Source organism: Lepisma saccharinum, chromosome 4 (assembly GCF_977018435.1).
Source record: "Lepisma saccharinum chromosome 4, izLepSacc3.1, whole genome shotgun sequence".
Classification (NCBI taxonomy): Eukaryota; Metazoa; Arthropoda; class Insecta; order Zygentoma; family Lepismatidae; genus Lepisma; species Lepisma saccharinum.
In genome coordinates this window covers 58,878,244-58,902,135 of record NC_139232.1, presented here as the reverse complement: position 1 = coordinate 58,902,135, position 23,892 = coordinate 58,878,244, and the positions used below count along the sequence as shown (strand labels likewise).

Here is a 23,892-nt window from a genome sequence, read left to right as displayed (position 1 = left end):
TTTATTACATTTATCTTTTGCGGCCATAATTTTTACCCTAAAACTGGCTACCATAAGATGATGATCACTGCTAATGTCTGCTCCACGTTTACTTCTCACATCTAATAAAGATGTTCTCCATTTCCTACTTATAGCTATATGATCAATCTGATTTTGAGTTCTATGATCGGGGGATACCCAAGAGAGCTTATGTATATTTTTATGTGCAAATAGTGTACCACCAATATTCATTTCATTTGAAGCACACCAATCTGCAAATAGTTCCCCATGTTCATTTCTTTCACCTAGGCCATGTCTGCCAATCACTTCTTCCAGTCCAACATTTTCTGAGCCAATTTTGGCATTTTAATCACCCATTGCTATAATAACATCTTTCCTCTTAACCTTATTTATAGAACCCTTGTTTTTCTTCTATTTCTGCTTGGTTTGTAGGTGCATATCATTTGTATGATGCTAACATTTCGAACCTTTGCCTGTAATCTGACAATCATTTTTCGTTCAGATACAGGCTTCCAGTCCAATATGCTTCGAGCAGTCTTCTTGCTTATGAGTATGCCTACTCCATTACGATGTTCATCTTCATTTGGTCTACCTGAATAGAGGAATGTCATACCACTAGATGCTTTCATCTCTCCAAATTCATTCCAATGCACTTCGCTCATTCCCAGGATGTCCAACTTATATTTCTCCATTTCTGCTTCTACTTGTTGCAATTTTCCTGCCTCATATAATGTTCTAACATTCCAAAACCCCACTAGAGTTTTCTTTTTAAGTCCAAAGGTCGTCAACAGTTTGTCCATCCGGCTATTTCCTCGTTTGGTTTCTTTAGTAATCTATTTTTAAGGGCAGTGGGTTTTTGAACCTCTGACCCCGAAGTTCCAAAAGTGATGTTTTTCTATGACCCTCAGAAAAGTTCTCTACTAGTCCATATCATATGGTGAAAATGGTGCCTCTTTGATGGAAGATTGCTTGCCCCGGCCATTTTCAGTCATAGATGTCTTAACAGCAACAAAGAAATTATAATATTTAACACGTTTTTATCAAGTTAATTTCTTTCAGGCTTCATGATGAACCGAAGACAATTATTACCAAAACATTCAAATGGGACAAATTACCAACACACTATGTTTTTTTGTAATAATAATAATATTATTATTATTGTTATTATTATCATATACATAAACGTTGGTTAAACAGTTATATTAAAAAGATCAAATGAAGAGAAACAGTGAATTATTCCACAGAATATGGTTCTGTCGTGTAAGTTTTGAACTTGCATTATCGCAATTGATGCATGTCTGATGCAATTGATGCGAAGACATGATATGTATAAGAAAAATGAAAAAGCTATTCACTTGGAAAGGTTATCACATACTACTATACTTATGTTGGAGCAACAGATATTTCAGTATCAGTGAAGTTTTGCACCTTGGGTGGTACTGATATCTGGGCTGGCCCATGGACTAACAGATTCGGTTTTGATTTAGATAATTTGCAGATTTGGGTATGGGGCCTTTCCAAAAGGGATGAACATTTTAAGTATTATGAAATATCCTCAGGAGAGGAATATTATAATACCCCAACAATCAAACATAGTTCGAGCTATACTCTGTCTCAATCTTCTCTGGAGCAAGTGAACGAAGACAAGTCTCTGCGCAAGTACTGACGCGAGGCCACCCACCAATGAACACGAGAGGTAACGGGACTGCATGGAGGGGGGAAAGTGACTGCAGTTACCAGCCTTCTCAGCAGCATATACTGCTTCGTATTGCCACTCGATACCCCCCCCCCTCCTCTGCTGCTATGTGCAGCCTTGCTACAGAGATAAGGGGACAGACAGAGGATGCAAAAATTAGACTCCTTGAATAACCCCCTTCAGTCATATCATTCTCCACAGTGCAAGAATAAAACAGTTTAGCGCAAATACATGTAATACACAATGATATGTGCCGCCAATGGAAATCTAATCTCAGGCTTCTTGATTACATCACAATAGCATTAACACTCTGCAATTGGGCTTGCTTTCAAGTAATAACTGTGAAATAGGCTGTAAATAGACATTGCATTGATTGGAAGAAAGCAAACATTCAAATCATCCCAATGTTTGAGCAGGGACATAGCTAAGAGCTGAAGTTTGTACACCCAAAATGTCTCCTACCAACCTTTAGAATACTGACTATGGCACTGTGTTTTTGGCAGTTTCACCTTTTGGGAGTGCATTTTGACCATTTTTTCCAACATCTTGTTAACTTTGAATTGCAATATTTTGGCAATCAGGGCACCTATAGAAGTTATTCGGGCGGCATTGGAAAGGTCATGAAAGGCTCTTTCTAACTCCTAAACTAACTCCCTAGACTTCTTAAACCCGAAGGTTCATGGCTGCAGCAACACAGGCCTTCCATCTGTCCCTATCTTGAGCAAGTTCTATATACTCTTTTCCATCCCTACCGATTTCCCTTAGGTCCATCTCAATGTTGTCCCTCCATCTTCGTCTTGGTCTTCCTACAGGTCTCTTACCATCAGGTTTCCCAAGAATCCTGTAAACTCCTCTTTCCTCTCCCATTCGTGCCACATGGCCTGCCCACCTAAGTCTTCTTGATTTAATGATTCTAATAATATCTGGGCATGAATACAAATTATGTAGTTCTAAATTATGTAACCTTCTCCACTCACCTGTCTCCTCATCCCTTTTAGGTCCAAAGATTTTCCTAAGGATCTTATTTTCAAATACTCTCAATTTATGTTCCTCTTTCAATGTAAGGGACCAAGTTTCACACCCATATAATACTACAGGCAAAATTACTGTTTTGTATATTTTAACTTTTAGTTTCTTAGATATTAAACGAGAAGGCAAAAGTTTATGAAGAGAGAATATAATTTTCATTTGTTAATATTACTCCTAAGTATTTGAATTTGGAAACTGGTTCAAACGAGTTGTTATCAATAATTAGATTTTGATTATTACCTAACACTTGGTTTCGGCCTGTAAGCATATATTTAGTTTTCTCTTTGTTAACTTCCAAACCTATCTCTTTAGCAGTTTTGAAAAATATTTTAGCATTATTCTTAATTGTATTCACATCATTCCCCCAGTAAGTCTACATCATCTGCATATGCTAACAACTGAGTCACACCATTTAATTTTAGTCCTTCTTTAGTTTCTTTTACTTTCCTAACAGCATATTCTCAGGCAAAATTAAAGAGCAATGGAGATAATGCATCTCCTTGTTTTAACCCATCATGAATTGTAAATTTGTCAGACATATTAATACCCACACAAATTTTACTTTCTGTTTCACTGGTGCATATTTTTATCATACTAACAAGCTTCTTAGGTATTCCAAACTCGACTAATATATTATATAATTTATCTCTTTTGACCGAATCATATGCTTTTTAAAATCAATGAATAGCTGATGGACATTTTGATTAAATTCCCACTTTTTTTCAAGTGTCTGTCTGATGTGAAAAATTTGATCTGTAGTTGATCTGTTACGTTTAAATCAACATTGATAATCACCTATAATTTCATTAGCATATGGGGTTAGTCTTGTTAAAAGAATGTTAGATAAAAGGCTCTTTCACACGAGATATTGCATATCAATGTCAGGGTAAAAAAAGACAATTGAAGGTGGTGTAAAGAAAACTTTGGCAGCCATTTAAAAAAAAAATGTGTCATACATACACTATTACTCAATAACTGTACAATATTTAAAAATGGGATCCAGAGTTATGTTAGATTTAGGGTAGGGTAGAGTAGGTTAGTAATGCATATAAACATATTTTCATAGACAAATTCCTAATATTCAAAAGTAAAAGTCTAACAGAAATGAAATACAATATTGTTTGAATTAACGTACAAATATCTAATGTTTAAATTCGCAGTTATTAAAAATACAGGGTGATTCGAAAAGTCTGGTCCCATAGGTAACTCAGTTATTACTGCACATAGCAAAATATGGAAAGAGAGAAAAGTTGTTGGAAAAGGAAGGTTTCAATCTAAAATGCTTGAATTTTCAACATATTGTGCACAGTTTAGGCACATGCTTGGTCCTGAATACTGCATGGCATTGCAATACCATACAGTACAGGGTAAATTATGAATTGAATGACTATAATTACAAGCAAAATAAACATGAAAAACAAGAACATGTGACGTGCACACCTCTAGAAACTGTTAACTCATAAATAATAATCAGGCTGCAATACATAAGTACTTCACACTTTGAAACTGTGTGTGTCGCACATTCACATTTTTAATACTTTAGTATAAATATACACATATTGGTATATACACATATATACCGATGGAGGATTAATGATGAAAGTGGTGCAATTTTTGCCAGAATCGAGTGGTCACCTGCCTTCACACTGGAGGTATAATATCGATATTTGTCACATGAGAAATAGCAGAAAATAAATTTCTCAAATAGTTTCCAATGTATGAACAGGCAGGCTAAAGTCATATGCTCTGCAACTGAAAATGCTACACTAAAAGCACAATGAAGTTGTAATTTTAGATATACTTGGTAGAAAAGTGTGCTATAATAAAAACTTCAATTTTGGGCAAAAAGACACCAATTTCGAAAAAAACAAACCTGTAAAACCGAGGTTCCTAGCTTTAAATAAAATATAGTACTGTTAAAACACACAATCTTTATTATGTTTTCAACAATTGTTAAAACAGTATAAATTGTGAGGGTCACATGTAAAAACATTACAAAATTAGTACAAAAAGTACAGATTATATCTTGTAAGAGAATAAAATAGATACTTGAGAAAAAGATAAAATAGCAGAGCGTCAATTGAACAAATATGTTTGCAACTTTAATACAATAATTAATTGTAGACCATTCAAGGTAATGCAGAACCTGCAATACAATTCATCTAAAAGTTCAGTAAGTTTGGTTATCAGTTTGTTCTTTTTTTTTTTTTTTTTAAAAAAAAAAAGTAAGGAGGCCTTAAAAATTATTTTTCTCTGATCAACTCTCTCTGACTTTTATTTTGAACACCAATGATTTTTGTATAATCTTTACCTAAACTTTATTTGAGGTATACAATTTAATTTGCAATGAGAGCACAGTTACTCGCACATATTCAAATTTCTACAATTTTAAGTTAATCTAATATGTTAATGCATATTACAATCTGAAACTCTAGAGCTTAAATAAGAAGGTAAACATATTTTCAGAAACTAAACCATTATTATTAAACTGTATAACATTTAATCCAATGAAGCAGCTTCATTTTGCAATGCAGTTTGACAAATAACACAAATACATAGCACATATGAATGTTTAGCATTTTCTAAATATTTCCTGCGATTAAGTACAGTCTTCCTAAGTAAAGGAACTGTCTTCTTTGCATATTTCTGATTGTAGGAACCAACATTTTTGCATTACACATGGTTCTAATATATAATCTTGTTTTTATATTATTTACATAGAATATCTACATTCAAAAACTACTATTTTCACTTCATATACGTATATATTCATATCTGAATTTATATTGCACTGACTTCTACAAAAATCTAACTGCATATTTTCATGGCATTCAAGGAATTCCCAATCAGCAGACCTTCTTTTGACTGTCAACTGTGGCACATGGAAGATGAATGAGGTAGGGTCTTCATACCCTGGTGCAGACCAACTTTTAAGCCTCCTTCAAACAGTTTAACAGTATGACAATTGGAGTTTTTTTTATTATTTTTATATTGAAGATATTTAAGGCATTGCTGTGTTATTAGCACCTTCAGAGGCACTTTTAAGGCAAGGCTTTTCAAGAATACAAAACATGGTGCTCTTTAAAGTTATAAAAGACTGGAAAATCAGCTCCAGAACATAGCTGAAAAAATATAACAATGTAGCAAGCTTTTCTGAAATTTTACAGACACTTTTTTATATATATTCTACATTGCTTCCTATCAAAGTACTATCAATTGGCTAGAAATGGAAGTATATTACTAATGTATATGGCACTTGTTATAGTAGCACAATAAAATAAGTTGATTTAATAAATATAAATATTGGAAGATCATACTGCAGGAATAATTACTATTTGATTCAATACAAAAGCAGCCTTTTTATTTAAAGTTACCTAGTAATTAATACACATAAATTAAAAGCAGTTACTAATCTTACATAAAACCACAAAACATAAAAAATAATAGCTGAGATTTTCAATTTAAGTTACTCCAACTTTCTTTTCCATCTTTAGTTGCAAGTAGAAATGTTATAAATGTAAAAACAAATCACTAAATGATGATGATGATAAATTGCAAAGAAAGTTAAAGTAACTTGAAGCTGTATTGTGTAAGTTTCATATGGTATAAACACAATTCTGCAATATAATATACCTTTAGATATCTATATTTAATTTCCTATTAAGTAACAGTTTCATTATGAAGATACAAGTATCCAAGTTCACTTTTCACCTTCTGTATAATGGACGAGTCACAATGACAACAAAGTTAATACAAGCACCGATGGATTTCTATTTATTACTAATAAACATTATGATTAATTAACTATCTTTGATTCCATACAAACATCTACATCAGACAGTTTTACACGTGGTAACTGAAGATGGGATTTACTGTTTTCAACACTGGATGTCCATTTTTCCCTAAAAAATTAATAACTGAGCACAACTCACACTACAATAACACAATGCTGTGGACCCAATGAGAAGTTTGTTCATTTTCCAGCATATGTTGGGTTCTTGAAGGTTGAGGTAGCTTGCTTATAAATAGGATTTTCTCCCTGCAACAGAGAAAAATATTTCAGAATGAAGCTAATACAATATATATTAGAATTTAACATTTGAAAGATCCATGTGAATTGTATACAAATTGTGTATTAACATAAACATTTATTCTGCACAACACAGAAACAGTTTATAATTGGATCATTCCATGTCAAATCAACCAGGGTCTGAACCTTGACATCTCAGAAATAGATACTTTTTGGTGCAATGGTAGTACTAGTAAAGTTGACGAAAACTGCCAAATTTCAGATTTTTTCGGCTCTTAGTTTTTGAGTTATTGACTTTCAAAAAAGCAAAAATCCCAAAATTTCACGACATTTTGAAATGTTTAAACAGCTGTAGATCAAAAACTATTTGACATAGAGAGCTCATATTGGTGTCATTCTCTTCTGCTTTTAATGAGCTTTAATTTGAAATGCAACATGACTGTGGTATTTGAATTTTAAAAAAACTTGATTTTTTTTTCTTTTAAATCTCAAACACCATTTTTAAATTTTTTGAAAAAAATATAAGTTTTCAAGACTTCAATTGAATATTTGTGTGCAAAATTTCACTTGGGATGGCAATGGGTTCCTATGAAATTCAATTTTTTCGTATTGTAATGTGTGCAAAATTTGCTACATTTCTTAACTTTAATGTTAAACCACAACTATATGCCGAGTTGTTGATGTTGAAGTCTTCATATTAGTCTATTTTATAATTTTCGGACTACTAATAACATGAAATACCCCAAATTTATCACTTTTAATATCAGGTAAGGAAATTGAAAAATGTACGAGGGGAAGTCATTAAATGACAGGAATTTTATTCTAAACTTCATGGAGATTTATGCAGAACGAAAATTTCTGTTTCGGCACTCAAAAAGGTTCTTTAGCATAAAGGAGTCATGACGATCGAGCAGTATGCGCCTGCGCAACAAAGCCGCTACACTGTTGAAGAGCAACGAAGTGTTTTTAGTTTTTTGTGGTCTGAGGGAGTGAAACCTTCTGAAATCTACAGCAAAATGAAGGTTCAGTACGAAGGCAATTGTTTAAGTCAGGGGAGTGTCTATGAATGGGTGGAAATATTTAAGGATGCAAGACGAAATGCCAGTGATGAACACCGGGGTGGGAGGCCAGTTTGCGTGGCAACTGAGGCAGTGAAACAGCAGATCCATTAATTAGGACACTCTCACCTGACAAACAATTGCCTCTGTACTGAACCTTCATTCTGCTGTAGATTTCAGAAGATTTCACTCCCTCTGACCACAAAAAATGAAAAACACTTCGTTGCTCTTCAACAGTGTAGCGGCCATGTTGCATGTGCTATTGTGCAGGCGCATACTGCTTGATCGTTACGACTCCTTTGTGGCATGTTGCTAAGGAACCTTTTTGAGTGCCGCGACAGAAATTTTCATTCTGCATAAATCTCCATTAAGTTTAGAATAAAATTCCTGTTATTTAATGACTTCCCCTCGTATATTTTGCAATTTGCTTACCTAATTTTAATAGTGATAAACTTTAGGTATTTTCATGTTATTTGTACTCCAAAAATTATAAATAGACTAATATGAAGACTTCAACATCAACAACTCAGCATATAGTTGTGGTTTGGTTTAACATGGAAGTCAAGAAATTTAGCAAATTTTGCACACATTACAATACGAAAAAATTGATTTCCATAGGAAACCATTGCCATCCCATTATGAAATTTTGCACACAAATATTCAATTCATGTCTTCAAAACATATATTATTTTCAAAAAAATTAAAAATGGTGTTTTTGAGATTTAAAAAAAAAATTCTTAGTTTTTTAAAAATTACGAAATTTAAATATCACAGTTGTAATATGAAATTACTCATGCTCTCTACTGAATTACGATATTCAGGAAGAGGATGATGCCATTCTTTAGATACTTTCACTTTTAATGAGAGTCTTAAATATGTTGCATGAGCCTTTATTAGTATAGTGCAGTTGAAAAGCATGAAAAAATTGCAGAATATTTCACTTCCCGCAGAGAACGTGCCCTTTGGGGGTCAGATAATACATTAATTCCAGAACCTAAAATGCCCCAGACCCCACGTTTTTAAGCCCTCGTTTGTCTGTAATGGCATCTTCAAAATGGCGGCCATGACCAAGATTCTATTCCTGTTCATTGCAGGTATTTATCATTCATGACATCTTATTTCCACCTAATTTGCAGTTTATAACTGTATTATGATAATAAGAAATTAAAAGAACCAGCATTATCAAATATTATTAGATATGGCCGCGAAAAGTCTAAAAAATAACCATTTCAGCTATGTGATTGTTTAAGATCAAACCTTATGTTTTGGAGGTTCCAGAACTTAAAGGTGGCATCCAAAGTAGTGTCAGACTAAGCCCACGAAATAATATTAGTTCATTTTTTCATAATCTGTATATATATACAGGGTGTTTCAAAAGTCTTGACACCAAAGGACAAACTGCGTTATTAGTGCAGATGGCGAAAAATGGAAAGAGGGGTAAGTTGTTGGAAATATGAGGTTTTAAATATAATGTGCTTGCATTTTCAACATAGCATGCACTGTTGAGGCTGTACGCTGGTAGGAGCCTTAATGAGAACTGACATTGCCTTGTTGCCATACGATTCGTCCTTAAAGGGAGCATTTACGTTATCGCAACACCGTAATGTACTCTGTAAATTGAGAATGATGGCCCAAAATTAAAGACAAAGTAAGAAGTGCATGTGTGTGTGTGTGTGTGTCGCAGCCACATTGGCCGCCATATCTAATAATTTTTGATAAAGTGGGTCTTTTTAATTTCTTATTATCATAATACAGTTATAAACTGCAAATTAGGTGGAAATAAGATGTCATGAATGATAAATACCTGCAATGAACAGGAATAGAATCTTGGTCATGGCCGCCATTTTGAAGATGCCATTACAGACAAACGAGGGCTTAAAAACTTGTGGTCTGGGGCATTTTAGGTTCTGGAATTAATGTATTATCTGACCCCCAAAGGGCACGTTCTCCGCCGGAAGTGAAATATTTTCCGGTGTTCCGACCCCACTAGTAAGGAGATGGGAATATAATAATTAACTATTTTTTATTAATTATTCAATGTTTTTTTTGTATTTCAAATTAAAGCTCATTGAAAGCAGAAGAGAATGACACCAATTTGAGAACTCGAGGTCAAATAGTTTTTGATCTACAGATGTTTAAAGATTTCAAAATGTCGTGAAATATTGGGATTTTTGCTTTGTTGAAAGTCAATAACTCAAAAACTAAGAGCCGAAAAAATCTGAAATTTGCCAGTTTTTGTCATCTTGATAGGTACAATGTATAAACAAATAATCTAAATAATCTGATTCCTAAAGGTTCAAAAATAATTTTTATCAGCTGATTTGACATGGAATGACCCAATTACAAAAAAACAAAACAAAAAAAAAACAGAGCTGTTACATATTAACGTTGATGATCTTTGAAAGAATTCAATATCTTTCACAAATACATTATTATGTGCGTTAAGAAAATATAAGAAAACTTTATGTGTGTTATTACAATCCTGAAGTGTTGATTTATTTTACTTCCCTTTTGTGCCACTTTTACTAATTGCAATGATGAGGATGAATAATATGATGAAGGGACATTCTCAAAAAATGCCCAGGCTGGGATTCAAACCTAGCACCTCTGGTACTATAGCACATTGTGCGAAGCACTCAGCCATGGATGTTGATTGTGTGTGTGATCCTGGCATGTTTTGTAAGCCTACATTAGCATGTCCAGAAATTTCATGGCAAAGATGGTATACCATACGCTTTTCACTATTTTGTTTTATTAAGAATCTAAAACAATGGCAAAAAATATAACTTACTAAAACCTTTTATTTCGTTATTTTTCTGCCTCTTTAGGTTAATAGCAAAAATGAATGAAACTTAAATTAAATGTATGAGGAAATACAAAACAACAATGCCTATGCCATGACTAAAACCTGGGATCTTTGCCCACAAGATCATGATTTGAGCATTCAACTTGTTCAGGTGGCACTAGAATAAAATCCTTATACTATTAGGCTAGATGGATAGTTTCAGTTTAAGGTTAAACTCGGAGAGAGATAAATTGTTATCAGTTGAGTGTTGAGCCTCAAAATTGCATATTAGCAAGCTAATCAACCATTTCAATTATTATCAGCAGCGTGTCTCTTAAATCCAGCATCTGTACCATACTAAGGACACAATAAAGAATGAAATCATTACTTACAGTGTCCCACTTGGCCATTTGCCTCTCCTTCTCAAATCTAGCAAACTCTTGTCGATCGTGGATTGTGGTCAGAAGTTTCCACAGCAGCAACAAAGCCAATCCAATAAGAACAATGGCACCAATAACTCCAAGTACAATTCCTGAGAAAGAAAAAGATTAAAATTAAATGTATCAAGTTTCTAGTTTCTGTATTTGAGATATGATCGAAGTGGATATGAATGATTTCCTTTTTTTAATTATTGCCGATTTACTGATGACTCACACTTGTTAAAACAAATTGCAATTAGAATTAAGAAAGCTTAATGGTCTAATGATTTCAACCATTCAAAATGAACAAAAATGGAGTATCATTTAGTAGGCAAATATTTTATATGCATGTTTCAATCACAATTACATGAAAGCACCGTAAAAAGGAATATCACAGGTAAACATAGGGCATGTATGCAAGGGTAAAGGGGTAAAGGAAGTCTGTTAGATTAATTGTATTTATTCTTGATGAACCTAATTAATTATTTCTTTTATCCTTGCAGAATAAAATCAGTGGCTCATGTCCGTTGCGAAGATGAGTAAACTGGTGAGTAAACTTTTTCATTCAACATCTTAATAAATGTATAAGGGGCAGTCAAGTGAAAACAGGTAAGTCACCAAAACGTTTAATTGAAAATGTATTATCTCAAAAGTAATCTCCATAACTGTTAACACATTTATCCAACTATGAGATAAGATGGTCAATTCCATTCTTGTAGAAGCTTGTTGGCTGCTGAAGGATCCACAACCTTATTCAGTTGCATATGTCCTCATCTGAATGAAACTGATGTCCATGGATGTTGCCATAAATGTGAAAATCACATAGAGAAATATCTGGGATGTAGGATGTTGTGATGTTTCTGATGCTGTTTGATAGCATTCCAGGGTGTTTCAACTTAATGGCCTGGCTTAGTTTGTGCAAAGTATCTTCATAGCACAATGCATTGTTTGTGGTCCATTGCTCGAGAAAGTCGACAAGCAGTGGACCTTTACAGTTGAAGAACATCAGCAGCGGAGAATCAACATATTTCCACTGTTGGCTTTGCAGTTTGTTCTCGGTCTCAAAATGGTGGCACCATGTCTTGTCCCAAGTGATCATTCAGGACAGAAACACAAACTCTTCCTCATGATACTGCTACACGCAGCAACTCTCAGAGTCTTTTGTTTCATCAGTAGATGTGGAACCCACTGCACACAATTCTTTTCTGAACTGCTGGTGGTCTTTGATAATGGAATTCTTCCTCTGCGATACATAAGTTTTCCTGGATAAGACCTTCCAGTTGTGTAATAACATCAGAAGTAATGATGCAATTGGCCTGTCCTGGTTACAGATTGTCTTGCAGACACATCTTGGAGTCCCTTATGGCACTCCAGCATACGTGAATTTGACATGTTCACCATACGCAACAGGCATGTGACCATGAATTCTCATCCTCCAGCACCATCTGCAGTCAAGAAATGAACCACACTTCTCTCATTTTCTTTACCCACCTCCATTCTGGTGCTGAACAAATGCATGTATCGCTAACCTCACTTTCTGACAAATAAACAAACGATGAGCGTGTACATGTAAGTTGTCACTGTGCTTCCCTCCTTCCCCCAAAGATGGCAGTATCATTCGTAAACAGCAGTGTTACCAACTTTAGCACACCTTGAGTTCTGTGTGTGGTGACCCATTGTTGACCGACAGATTTCGCTCTTCTTAGGCTTCAAAAGCATTAATTTATTATAAATCCATTTTCTGTTGCTACTACTGTGTCATGAAGGGTTTAACAGAATCCAGTATGGAACTGATATTCAGATTTTTTGAATATCTGGATAGCTTGCATAATTCACACTGTTTTACTTTTGGGATGTAATGAACCCATGAAAACTCAATGAGGTTATTATAATACAAAAAATGTCCGGAGTGTAAAACCAAATTGCCTATCTCAAGAAATTAATCATCCAAATTTTCTAATCGAAGTTATCAGTTATACAAATTTTCTGCATATCTGCAAATAATTATTGCATTTCTGGGATTATAAAAATAATCAAGGGATATTTTACTCTCACAAGTTTACTTTTCATTTTTCCACACAAATTTTCTTCGCAATCGATTTTGCCACCTGCCTGGTGGCTTCATCAGGCATATAAGGTCTTGCTGCAGGCACCATGTTCTTTCATCCGCTTGTGCTCATGGAGGCGTTACTTGACATGGTCCTTTCACTTTCTGCCATTCTGGTGTGGGTGTAGTGCTTCCTTCTTTTGCCACGTATCGGGGTTTTGGCACTGTAGGTGTCAATTCTCGGGAACATCATCGTCTGCTTCCGTGGAAAGAAGTTTGTTCGCATGTGCAGGCGAGCTTTTTTGCGAATGCTTAAGGCCCGTGCTTGGTTTTTTGTCACGCAGGGGGAGCAGGTTGGGTGCATATGCATATTTCTGATGGTGGAAAGCCAGGTTTTATTGAGGGGCCCCGGGGTTAGTGTTGAGGTCAGCGGGAGTGGTCACTATTGCACAGGTTTCTTTTAAGAATCTTTCCAAGGTGGATTTCACTTGCATGACTATTTTGGCAGAGTCTATGTTATGGTTAGTTATGGGATAGTTTGTTATCCAGATTTTTAACTGAAGAAATTAGATAAACACTTTTGTTGAGAGATTTATTAAGATTCTGCAAATCATGGATAAACAGATCACTTGGATCACAAATTTGTTGAGAATCTGTACGGCAGAAGTAAGGACATCGAAGTCTTCATATTTACTATATCGCTATCATTGTAGATAATTGGAAATTGGAATGCAAGAATTTATTTAGTTGTACTTGTTTGTGCATGGCAGCACTTTGTGTAACAGAAAGGCTACTTCGAATGGAGCTACAGTTTAAAATTGGTTCCTCCACAGTGTTTCAAACCTGTAATTTTTTGATTAGATGGTGGTGATGTAACCACTAAGCCATCAGGAAGGCCCAGTATATTCCAACTGAAGGTGTTCTATTATAAAAGTAATTAACACCACTTGTAAGTTTTAACTTTATTAATGATAAAACTCTAAATGAAGGTGTGGACATTTTTGGAAAATGATTGAACTGTTGAAATTCTTTTGTAGCTCATTTCTTTACTTGTATACCTTACCAAGCAAGTTTCAGTTTAACCCATTTATAAAATAAAGTTCTTTAATTAGTCAAGTATTGGTAGCAACTTACCCAAGACATAGACTTGAGGTGGACATTCCCTATCCTTCTGTGCTCGAACAATCAGCTTTCCAGTTTCGTTGTATGCATACACATAAGCAAATCTACAATCATCCTCATCGTGATATGCACACAAACTTTCATCCTTTTCTTCATCAGCTGTAATTGTGTAATTAATACAATATTAAAATAAATATAACATTGCAAATAAAAAATATTTACAAAGTACTATTGACTAACAAAAAATGAACTCTTTGATGCCAGTTCAGAAATTAATATTTTTATTATTTGTGAAAAAAAGTTTATTTTCTCCTTCTTCTAATTACTGAAGCATGTGGACACGTGTTAACATGACCTTGTAACTTCATCTATGATTTCCGAGATAATAAATTTTAGTTTGAGCAGATCATAATTCCAAATTTCATACAGACATTTCATTCCATTTCATGCTGAAAACTTGCAATACATGTTTGTCACTGCATTCACCACATGAACTACTATTCATACTGGATGCAGATGCAGTTTTAGTATTTCATACATGAAGTTTGGTGTTTACACATTGTGAATTTGGATGTTTTCCAATTAATTTTGAAGGCCCACTGCCTACATTAATTGAGGATGCAGCATTTGGGATGGAGATAGTAGTGCATCACTGCACAAACTTCATGTATGAAATGAACTACTATGTTATTTGTAATTTTATCAGCAGAATATGACACTGCATTGCATGTATGTTTTTTTTCTTCAGTATGACACATCTACCAAATCAGATCAAATGCTTGTATTATAATAAAAAAAACCTGCAACCTTTATGGATAGCTTGAGAAACGAAAAATAACAATATATAAGCAAACATTTTCTAATAAATCATAAATTACCTTCTAAAACTTCGACCTCAATTGGTACAAACTCGCAAGTGCTGCATTCTTCTTCCGTTAAATTGCCTGTCTTGTAGACTTGACATTGAACGCATCCTCTAAGTTCATCACATCTGCCAGGACATGTCTGGAAAAAAATATGAAACTCATTAAGTAATCATTTAAAATGTTCACCACATGGTAATGTCACGAGAAATGAAACTTTCAACAATCCAAATATCTTCATAGATACTGTAATTGCATGTAAAATTTACAAATGGAAGAAGGAAGAGTGGTTAAAAAAGACAGTCTTGTGGTAAAGTTAATTTACGGAAATAAAGCAGTGCTTATCCATTATTCTTCACACAAAATAATATATAATTTTGAGGCATTCATTAATATTTAATTTGCATTTATCCTTTACAACATTGAAATTCAGATTCAAACTCACAATATTAAGAAATGAATGTGCTACTTAAGCAAGCAGTGAAATGAGTGCATTTCCACTTGAAAATAATCAAACTGGAAACCAAACAATTCTACTTACTGGGCACTTCTCGCAGTATCTTCCCGAGTAGTGGTTCCCATTTTTCTCAAAACACTTGCACACTCCACATTCACACTCTCCATTTCCTGAACACAGTATGTCATCTCCTGGAGCAATACACGTGTCAGTGGTGTTTCGGCACTCGCAAGCATCTCCTTTCCACCCTTCACTGCACTTGCAAGTGCCACAAATGCATGTGCCATGTTCTAACCCTGAGCACAACTGGCCATTGAAACGATCGCATGAAAAATTGTCACATTCACAATATGGTCCATCAATTTTCTGGAAGAAAATGAAGAAAAATACTATTTTACACTGGAACTGGTACAAAAGCTATATTTCGATTTACAGAATTGTATCATATTTTAACTACAATTAATGAAGATATAATGTGTCAGTCATTTGGTCATATTAAAAAAAAATATAAAAATCAGCAAGCATGCTTCTGAATTAAACAATTTCATTTGTAAAAAATCATACAATTTCTATATATATATTTTTCATGATTAAAAAAGTAAATGCTAAATATCTCCACTGCATTTTCCAAAGTTCAGTTTAAAGTAACATTTTGTAGCTTCTTGACAGACTTTACTTAAATTCAATACCAGACCAGTATCTATAAAAATTTCAGCTAAAAAATGTGAATTTATGGCAGATATCAGTCACAAAGTTTGAGCTTTGGCTGCAACTTCTCCCCTGAACTATACACTACATTTGACAACTTTTATTGCACAAAATAACAGCCATTCTTATTCTTTTTCTCTGAAAATGAGAGCAGAATTTGAAACAGTCACAATATGAAGAAAATCAATTTTTGTCTCGCATCTTGTAACACACTAACAGAGTCCTCTCAAATGCAATAGCAGACCAGTGATCCAAGGCAAATGGAATTTGAACTTTAAAGAGAGACAAGTGCAGAAACTCTTACCAATTTCGCTGCCGAAAACTGATACCAATGATTGAAAATTGTAACAAAAGTTGTTCAAAATATTGATTGATAGTAGTGGTTGTATTCTGCCTAAATTTACTGCTCCAATTTACCAGAGTTTTAACATATTAAATAATTACATCAGAATATGAAAATACATGTTAAGTAATCACAAAATACAGTTTTTTTAAAGTAATACAGAAGGCTGATCGGGCTACGTGGTCTGTTAGGAAAGTAATGAGATTGATTTTCGTAAACAATGAATTTTATTCTTTTTACAAATCAAGGTTATCCCCTTCAAAATAGTTCCCTTGGGAAGCTACACAGTGATGAAGGCATTGTTTCCATTGTTCGTAGCAGTGCTGGAAGGCTTCTGCTGGAATACCTTTCAGCTCGTCAGTTACGCTCTTCTGGATATTATCCAAAGTATCAAAATGGTGCTCTTTCAAGTGATTTTGAGCAGGAGGAATAAAAAAAAGTCACAGGGACTGAAATCCGGCGAATAAGGGGGCTGAGGAACCACAGGAATGCTTCTTTTTTGCCAAAAATTCATTGATGGACACTACCGTGTGACATGCTGCATTGTCGTGGTGTGTGCAATGTCTGGTTGCACACGTGTCCAAATCTTGTGTTAACATTTCATGGACCGTACACTCGTTCAAATTTAACTCACTACTGATCATTCTCACCGTCAATCGATGATCTGACCTCACAAGAGACTTCACTCTTTCCACAGTGTCATCCATTTTTGAGGTTGAAGGTCTCAACCAGGTTCGTCTTCCACTTGTTCTCGGCCTTCTAAAGAGGACTTGTGCCCTAGATAGTGCATGTTCTCCATAAGCCCTTTGTAACTTTTCATAAGTGACAGTAGTGGATTCACCAAGCTTAACGCAAAACTTCATGGCACAACGTTGTTCAAGCTTTTGCCAGTCCATTTTCGTAACGCACCTCACAAACACAACTTCACGTCAGATGCTCTCAACAATCGTGTAGCAACTGTAGCAAGTTGAAACTTGTATTGAGTCAACGGCAAGCGTTAAGCTACCTGCCATGTGAAGGTGGGGGAAGCAGCGTTGCTGGTTCGTGCACAGTGTTGCCAGTCTCATTACTTTCCTAACAGACCACGTATATTTGACCGATTTGGCAATGCTGCTGCCAAGTGTATAGTTGCACCAGAACCTTGAAACCAGTGTTGTGTCTGAGTTTGCAGTTGCCAGAGCATCGTGTTCGTGCTAGTGAAATGCAGCCAAAAATTAACCATTATTGGGAAGGGTCCATCATGGCTCTTTTCCATGCACATTTTTCATACAACCGAATAGTGAAACAGTGTCGGGAAAATGGTTTCACCATCGGAGTGACCACAGCTGAAGATATCGTGGCCAGGCAAACACAATTGGTGCTCATGCAGAAACATTCGCCAACAAAAGGGGCCCGTTCGAGGTTGCTAGCGAAAGTGTCGCCTGAGGTGCTTCATGGAATTTGGCAAATTGCAGCCCAGGAGAATCCACCACCCTAACGTGACAAGGCCCAGCAGTTCAATGTGGCGCAGTCCATTGTCAGCGATGTCTTTTGTGGCTGTCTTGGCCTGCGGTGCATGCGCAAGGTCCGGTTTCACAACCTCCTCTCCACCACATTGCAGAATGCAAGACCAACTGCCGTAAACTGTACGAAATGCACTTGGTGGGGTCCAAATGGAGGACAGTTGTCACATTGGATGAGGTCTACACTTATCTCATGCGTAATGGTAACATTAGGGCAATTACGTACCGTGAGATCTCTGGCAATGGACGTATCGAGTTTCACCACCAGTGCCGAGAAAGTTTCCCGCATGAAATCATGATTGTCACCAGATACGGTTACAAGGAGAAGTTGGAGATACGTAAGGTGGAGAAAAACAAAGGTGAATGCTGCCTACTTCCAGGACTCCATTATGGCTCCAATTTATCGGACACAAAACCCTCATTTGTACTGAGCCAACAAGAACTAGGTGCGGATCCACATGGACAAAGCGTCCAGCCACACTGCTAGACCATCCTTCCGGTTTTATCAGGACATGGAGCAGGAAACAGGAATCTGTTATTTCACGACATTCCTGTCAAAAGCCCTGATGTCAGTCCAATGGATTTCTGTGCATTTGGACTGTTGAAACGACAACTACATCATCGCTGCACCCTCACTGGCCTATTCAAAGTAGTTTGTTGGAATGGAAATTGCGATGTCGGGCGATAGTCCATAATGCTGGTGGTTCCATAGAACACAACCAGTGATGGCAGCATGACTTTTCATAGGGTAAGTACACTTTACACATCAGTTGGATAAAACCCGATCAACCTCTGTATAGGTGAAAAATCAATGGAAACTTAGAATTTTGCACAACTTCCATGATAATTAGACTCTGCAAAAGTGTTACACAGCATTTTTGAGGACCATGTGAACGATCAAGATGTTCAAAAAGTATATGTTGGTATTGGTAAATAAAATCATACTAATACTTTCCGATATGGATACATTGGCATCAGTATTCGCTCCGCCCTAATTATTTTTTAAGATTCTATATAAACTTTTATAACTAAAATGATCATCTGAAACTTCTGTGATTTTGATTTCTTAATTTCAAAAACTGAAAATATGAAAAGAAATTGAAAAGCTTGAAACAGAGCGAAAACTCTATTTTGAAATTACTCTGCAGTTTCAATTAAATAAATCACGTGACCAATGTCCCAATAATATCAAAATTTCTAAATTTACAGCTGTTATTGTAGTTAAAATATTCGGACTTGGCCTTAACTCTCCTACTAAAAAAAAAACAATATATTTTACAAGTTTTATTACAATATTGCAGTCCAAGTAATGCTTTGCAATTACTGTGAGATTAGGTAATCACACCCCAAAAATGTTCTTCTAAACAACTTGAAAAAGCCACATACCTCCTCAGGGTTGTCACGAATGTCACATTCACAGACTCCGCAGTAGCAGGTACCCCTTCCAGAGCAGTCAACTGTATCATTGGCTTGTCGACATCCAGCTGTAAGATCTTTCTCACTTTGTGTCTCACTGTCACACTCGCACCTTCGCCCAAAGTGCTGCTTGTGGCACTCGCATATACCACACTTGTATGTTCCCTTTTCATTGCACCTATCTGAATTCTCTTCGTAATACTGGAAATAAAAAGTGTATTAATGGTTATATAATTCCCAATAATAGAATAACCATTTGTAATTTGCAAAAGTAGAATAATATCAACTAGAAGAAATGCCGAATACATTTTTAAACTGACATGCCAATATCTCAAGATTAAACCCAAAGTTTTGAATAAAACCTACATAATTTGATTCAGCACTCTAAACAACATACATAAATAGTTTGACACTTTCAAGCATCATAAAAATGTTTCCCCGACTATGATTGAACCTATGACCTTATGCACCATGAGCAACCATCTTCACTTTTAGGTCTTTTGACCAAGCTTGAAGGTGCTCGTTCATATCACTGTTTGGTATGTCCAAGGTTCCAACTTGACATTTATTTTACTAAAAGTTTCTTTCTGTTGGAAAGGGATTCAAAATACTCATCTGATTTACATAGTTTTGAATGCTGAATCAAGTGATATAAATTTTATTCAAAACTTGTGATGTTTCCTTGTGGGTACTAGGAAATGTTTTATATTTTGGTTACTGTTACAGACTATGGAAGTAATGCATTACTAAGACATTGTGCAACATGAGCTCACAGTCAGTATTCTTCATTACACTTCCTAATAAAATCCTTGAATGTATATAACAAATTCTTAGGGAAAAAAATTAGCATCACCAATACAGATTATAAAACTGCCAATTAAATAACAAACAACAAATATAATAATGCACTTGATAAATCAAGGTTCTGGATTGCATCTGAAATAAACCCTACTCTTACATATTAAGAAATACAATTTGATCATCTACATCCATATGCTGCAAAATAGTACCTTGTTTCCTGGCCGTTCACATTCGCAGTCGCACAGCATCTCCAAATCAACAATGAGAGGTTCATTAATACCAACAGGATAAATTTGGAAAGTCTGCTTCCAGTCTCTCCTTCTTGCAGGACAACTTTTGACCTGAAAGTAAGACAATTTACATATATACCAGATTGTCTGTGAACACAATAGTTAGTGGTTTGAATACATATAAAAATCATAAGCTAATTCAATTGTTTTACCACTTTGTGGTTTGCACTGTGATTTGGTGCAACAATGTATGTCAGCGTACATGATGTCTAGTTGGTTCATATAGTCTTACCAGATGTCACACAAAACCACCATAGGCTACAGCACTGAAACTACTGTGGGAAATATAATTCTGCTTCTACCCTCATTGACGTAAAAGCTTCCAATGCAGGTATTATCCAAATGATTACTAAATTGGGTGTACATCTACAAAAACCTGGGTTTTATCTTGCCATACCTTTGTTCCACCAACTGAGCACATGAGTCAGCTCTGTTGACTTTCCTGTTCATTTTCCAGGAAACAATTAGGTGAGAGGTTCTAAGCTTCTCAGTGGCTGTCTCTCTCTCTCTCAATACAGATGACCACTGTCTGGGCTTAGTAGGATGTTTGTATCTGTGAGATACAGAGCGACCAATTTCATTTGGGTTAATGGTAGCACAGTTTGTTTATAGAATGGACTGTTAAGATCTGGGAAAATGCTGAATTCATTTGTTCATCATTAATACGATATCATCAGTAATCAGTACGAAATTGAATTCTAGTTCCATAGATTGGCTGTTTTTTTTGTTACGTTCTAGATGTATGCTATTTAGAGATCTTTGAATTTCATGTACAGAGCACCCTCTACTGAAATTCTATGAGACCTAAAATGCCTAAATGAACTCTAAATTCCTATAAATGCCTAAAAGCCTTATTTTTACCTAAGAAAAAAAAACAAATTTTAAATATGTATTTAACCTTTAGACTCCCGAGGAGGTTTACAAAAATACCCCCATTCTCGCAGGGGCTTCTCGGCGGGGAATTTTAAATTCAAACACTCTTTGGAGGAAAAGTGTTATAACTCTGGCACAATGGGAGCAATCTACTTCGGATAAGTTTTGTTTTGCAGCTAAAACATCAGCGCATGCAACCGTGTACAATTCAGAATGCTGGACCGAGGAAGGGGGCTTGGGAGGGGGGGCGCTACCCCCGAATTTCAATGGAAAAAACATAAAAATCTGGAGTTTGACCCCCTCTTCTCCCGCTATTTTGGGGAGAAGGTGCAAACTTTAGTATTCTTTTCAAAGAATGAACATTTCTCAAGAGAATGAAATACGTTTCATGTTCTTGGGTGCCATACAAGTTGAATAATAAGACAAAATGTGAGGAAAATTGTTATAACTCCACTATGGGAGCAATCTACTTAGGATAAGTTTTGTTTTGCAGCTAAAACATCAGCTCATGCAACCGTGTAAAATTCAGAATGCCAAACTGAGGGGGGTTTGGGGCATGTGACCCCCAAATTTCAATGAAAAAAAAAATCTGGAGTTTGCCCCCTCTTCTCCCACTATTTTTGAGAGAAGGTGCGAATTTTAGTATTCTTTTCAAAGAATGGACATTTCTCAAGAGAATGAAACATGTTTTATGTTCTTGGGTGCCATACAAGTTGAATAATAAGCCAAAATTTGATTTTTGTTTTTTTTTTACGAAAAATAAGTAAATTGCATTTTTCGAGGAAAATTGTTATAACTCGAGCACTATGGGAGCAATCTACTTCGGATAAGTTTTGTTTTGCAGGTAAAACATCAGAGCATACAACTGTGTACAATCCAGAATGCCAAACCGAGGAAAGGGGGGGGGGTTGGGGAGTGCAACCCCCGAATTTCAATGGGGGGAAAAATCCGGAATTTGCCCCCTCTTCTCCTGCTATTTTGGGGAGAAGGTGCAAACCTTAGTATTCTTTTCAAAGAATGGACATTTCCAAAGAGAATGAAACATGTTTCATGTTCCTGGGTGCCATACAAGTTGAATAATGAGCCAAAATGTGAAACTCTGTTCGGAAATGTGGCATGGATATGTTGTGGAGGGGGGGGGGGACAGGGGGGATGTTGGTCATCAATGTGAATTTCCCAGGCTTGCTCCAGACCTGTGTCAGAGTTTCTACCCCAACATAAGAGTATGAAGGTCCAAAAAGCACATTCATTTCGTAATCAGGGTATCATCGGGGCAGTACGACCTTACTCTGATGATACCATATAGTATCATCGGGAGAGTAAAGGTTAAAACACCTATTTTAAGGTGTTTAAGCATCATAATATGTATGACTAAAATAAAATATGGTGAAAATTGTGGCATTCCCAAGGGGAGGTTGGCCCCTCTCATTGGGCCAATATTCCTTAAAAAAACATCAAAGGAAGTTAAAGATGGCAAAATAAGGGCAGACTTCTAAAAAAAAAAAAAGTATACATAGCCCCTCCACCCCATTCTTTCGACAAATCCTGATTATGCAACTGATTGAATTGGTGCTTTAAGTCCACTTTATGCACAGTAAGGCTAATCGGGACTGGACCACTATGAGCCTCCACTGGGTATCGAACCCAAGACCCCTTGATTACAAGGCGACAACGCTACCACTGCACCATCGGGAAGGCTCTGAGCATGCCACTGGTAAAACCGTACTTGTATCTCACAGATACAGCGTGACCAATTACTTTTCCAAGTGCGACAGATGAAGGGTAAATTGTGTAGGAAAAAGAAAAACCTGCAGAAGCTAGGGCTAGTTCAGAAATCCTGGTTCCTAGTTCAACCTGCATTTCCTGCTAGGTTTCCACCCCATTACATTTCCTTTGTGTGGGGAGACATAATACCAACCCCTGCTTAGGCCTTCAGTGGTCATGCAAGAAAACTTGAAGTGTCCCCACAATTACAAGAGTACTCCAGCTTCCAAGCATTAGCTGAACCATCTCTTACAAAACATTAAGGGGAATAAATAACGTGGTGGATAATATATAGGTAAGACGTAAGCAAGTTACTAAAGGTATATCTGCGAAACTTGCTTGTAAATGTTATATTACCAGAAGTCAACCCAACAGTAAAGCATTGAGTTCCCAAGTGGATGGTGGCACAGTCCACAGAAATTAATAGAACATTTACAAGTAAGTTTCACGGATATACCTTTAGTAACTTGCTTACGTCTTATATTGTAGTTTTCTTAATTACATGAGCAACAGCATACCTAGAGTGTGAGTGTATGTGTATGTTGATATTTTGATAAATTTATTGAACAGAAAGGTCCTTGAAGTCAATCTATCATGATATTTTTCAATAATTGAGGTGTTCTATAAAATGTAATGTTTACAATTTACTGTTGGAGGCATGCATATTTCGTTTTTGACAAAAACACAAA

At 35.8% G+C, this 23,892-nt stretch overlaps 1 protein-coding gene across 2 annotated transcripts in view; it reads right to left on the bottom strand.

Moving 5' to 3' along the window:
• Positions 1-4,647: 4,647 nt before the first annotated feature.
• Positions 4,648-23,892, bottom strand: part of LOC145986483 (integrin beta-PS-like) — an 89,701-nt gene continuing 70,456 nt past the window's right edge. For both annotated transcript variants that reach the window (XM_083120544.1, XM_083120545.1), the window contains exons 9-15: positions 20,486-20,617; positions 19,446-19,676; positions 15,591-15,872; positions 15,065-15,191; positions 14,199-14,345; positions 10,991-11,130; positions 4,648-6,764 (exon numbers count right to left, since the gene is read on the bottom strand). In XM_083120544.1, the coding sequence (XP_082976670.1) occupies positions 6,699-6,764; positions 10,991-11,130; positions 14,199-14,345; positions 15,065-15,191; positions 15,591-15,872; positions 19,446-19,676; positions 20,486-20,617 (1,125 nt within the window). In that variant the 3' untranslated portion in view covers positions 4,648-6,698. The remainder of the gene's footprint in view (positions 6,765-10,990; positions 11,131-14,198; positions 14,346-15,064; positions 15,192-15,590; positions 15,873-19,445; positions 19,677-20,485; positions 20,618-23,892) is intronic.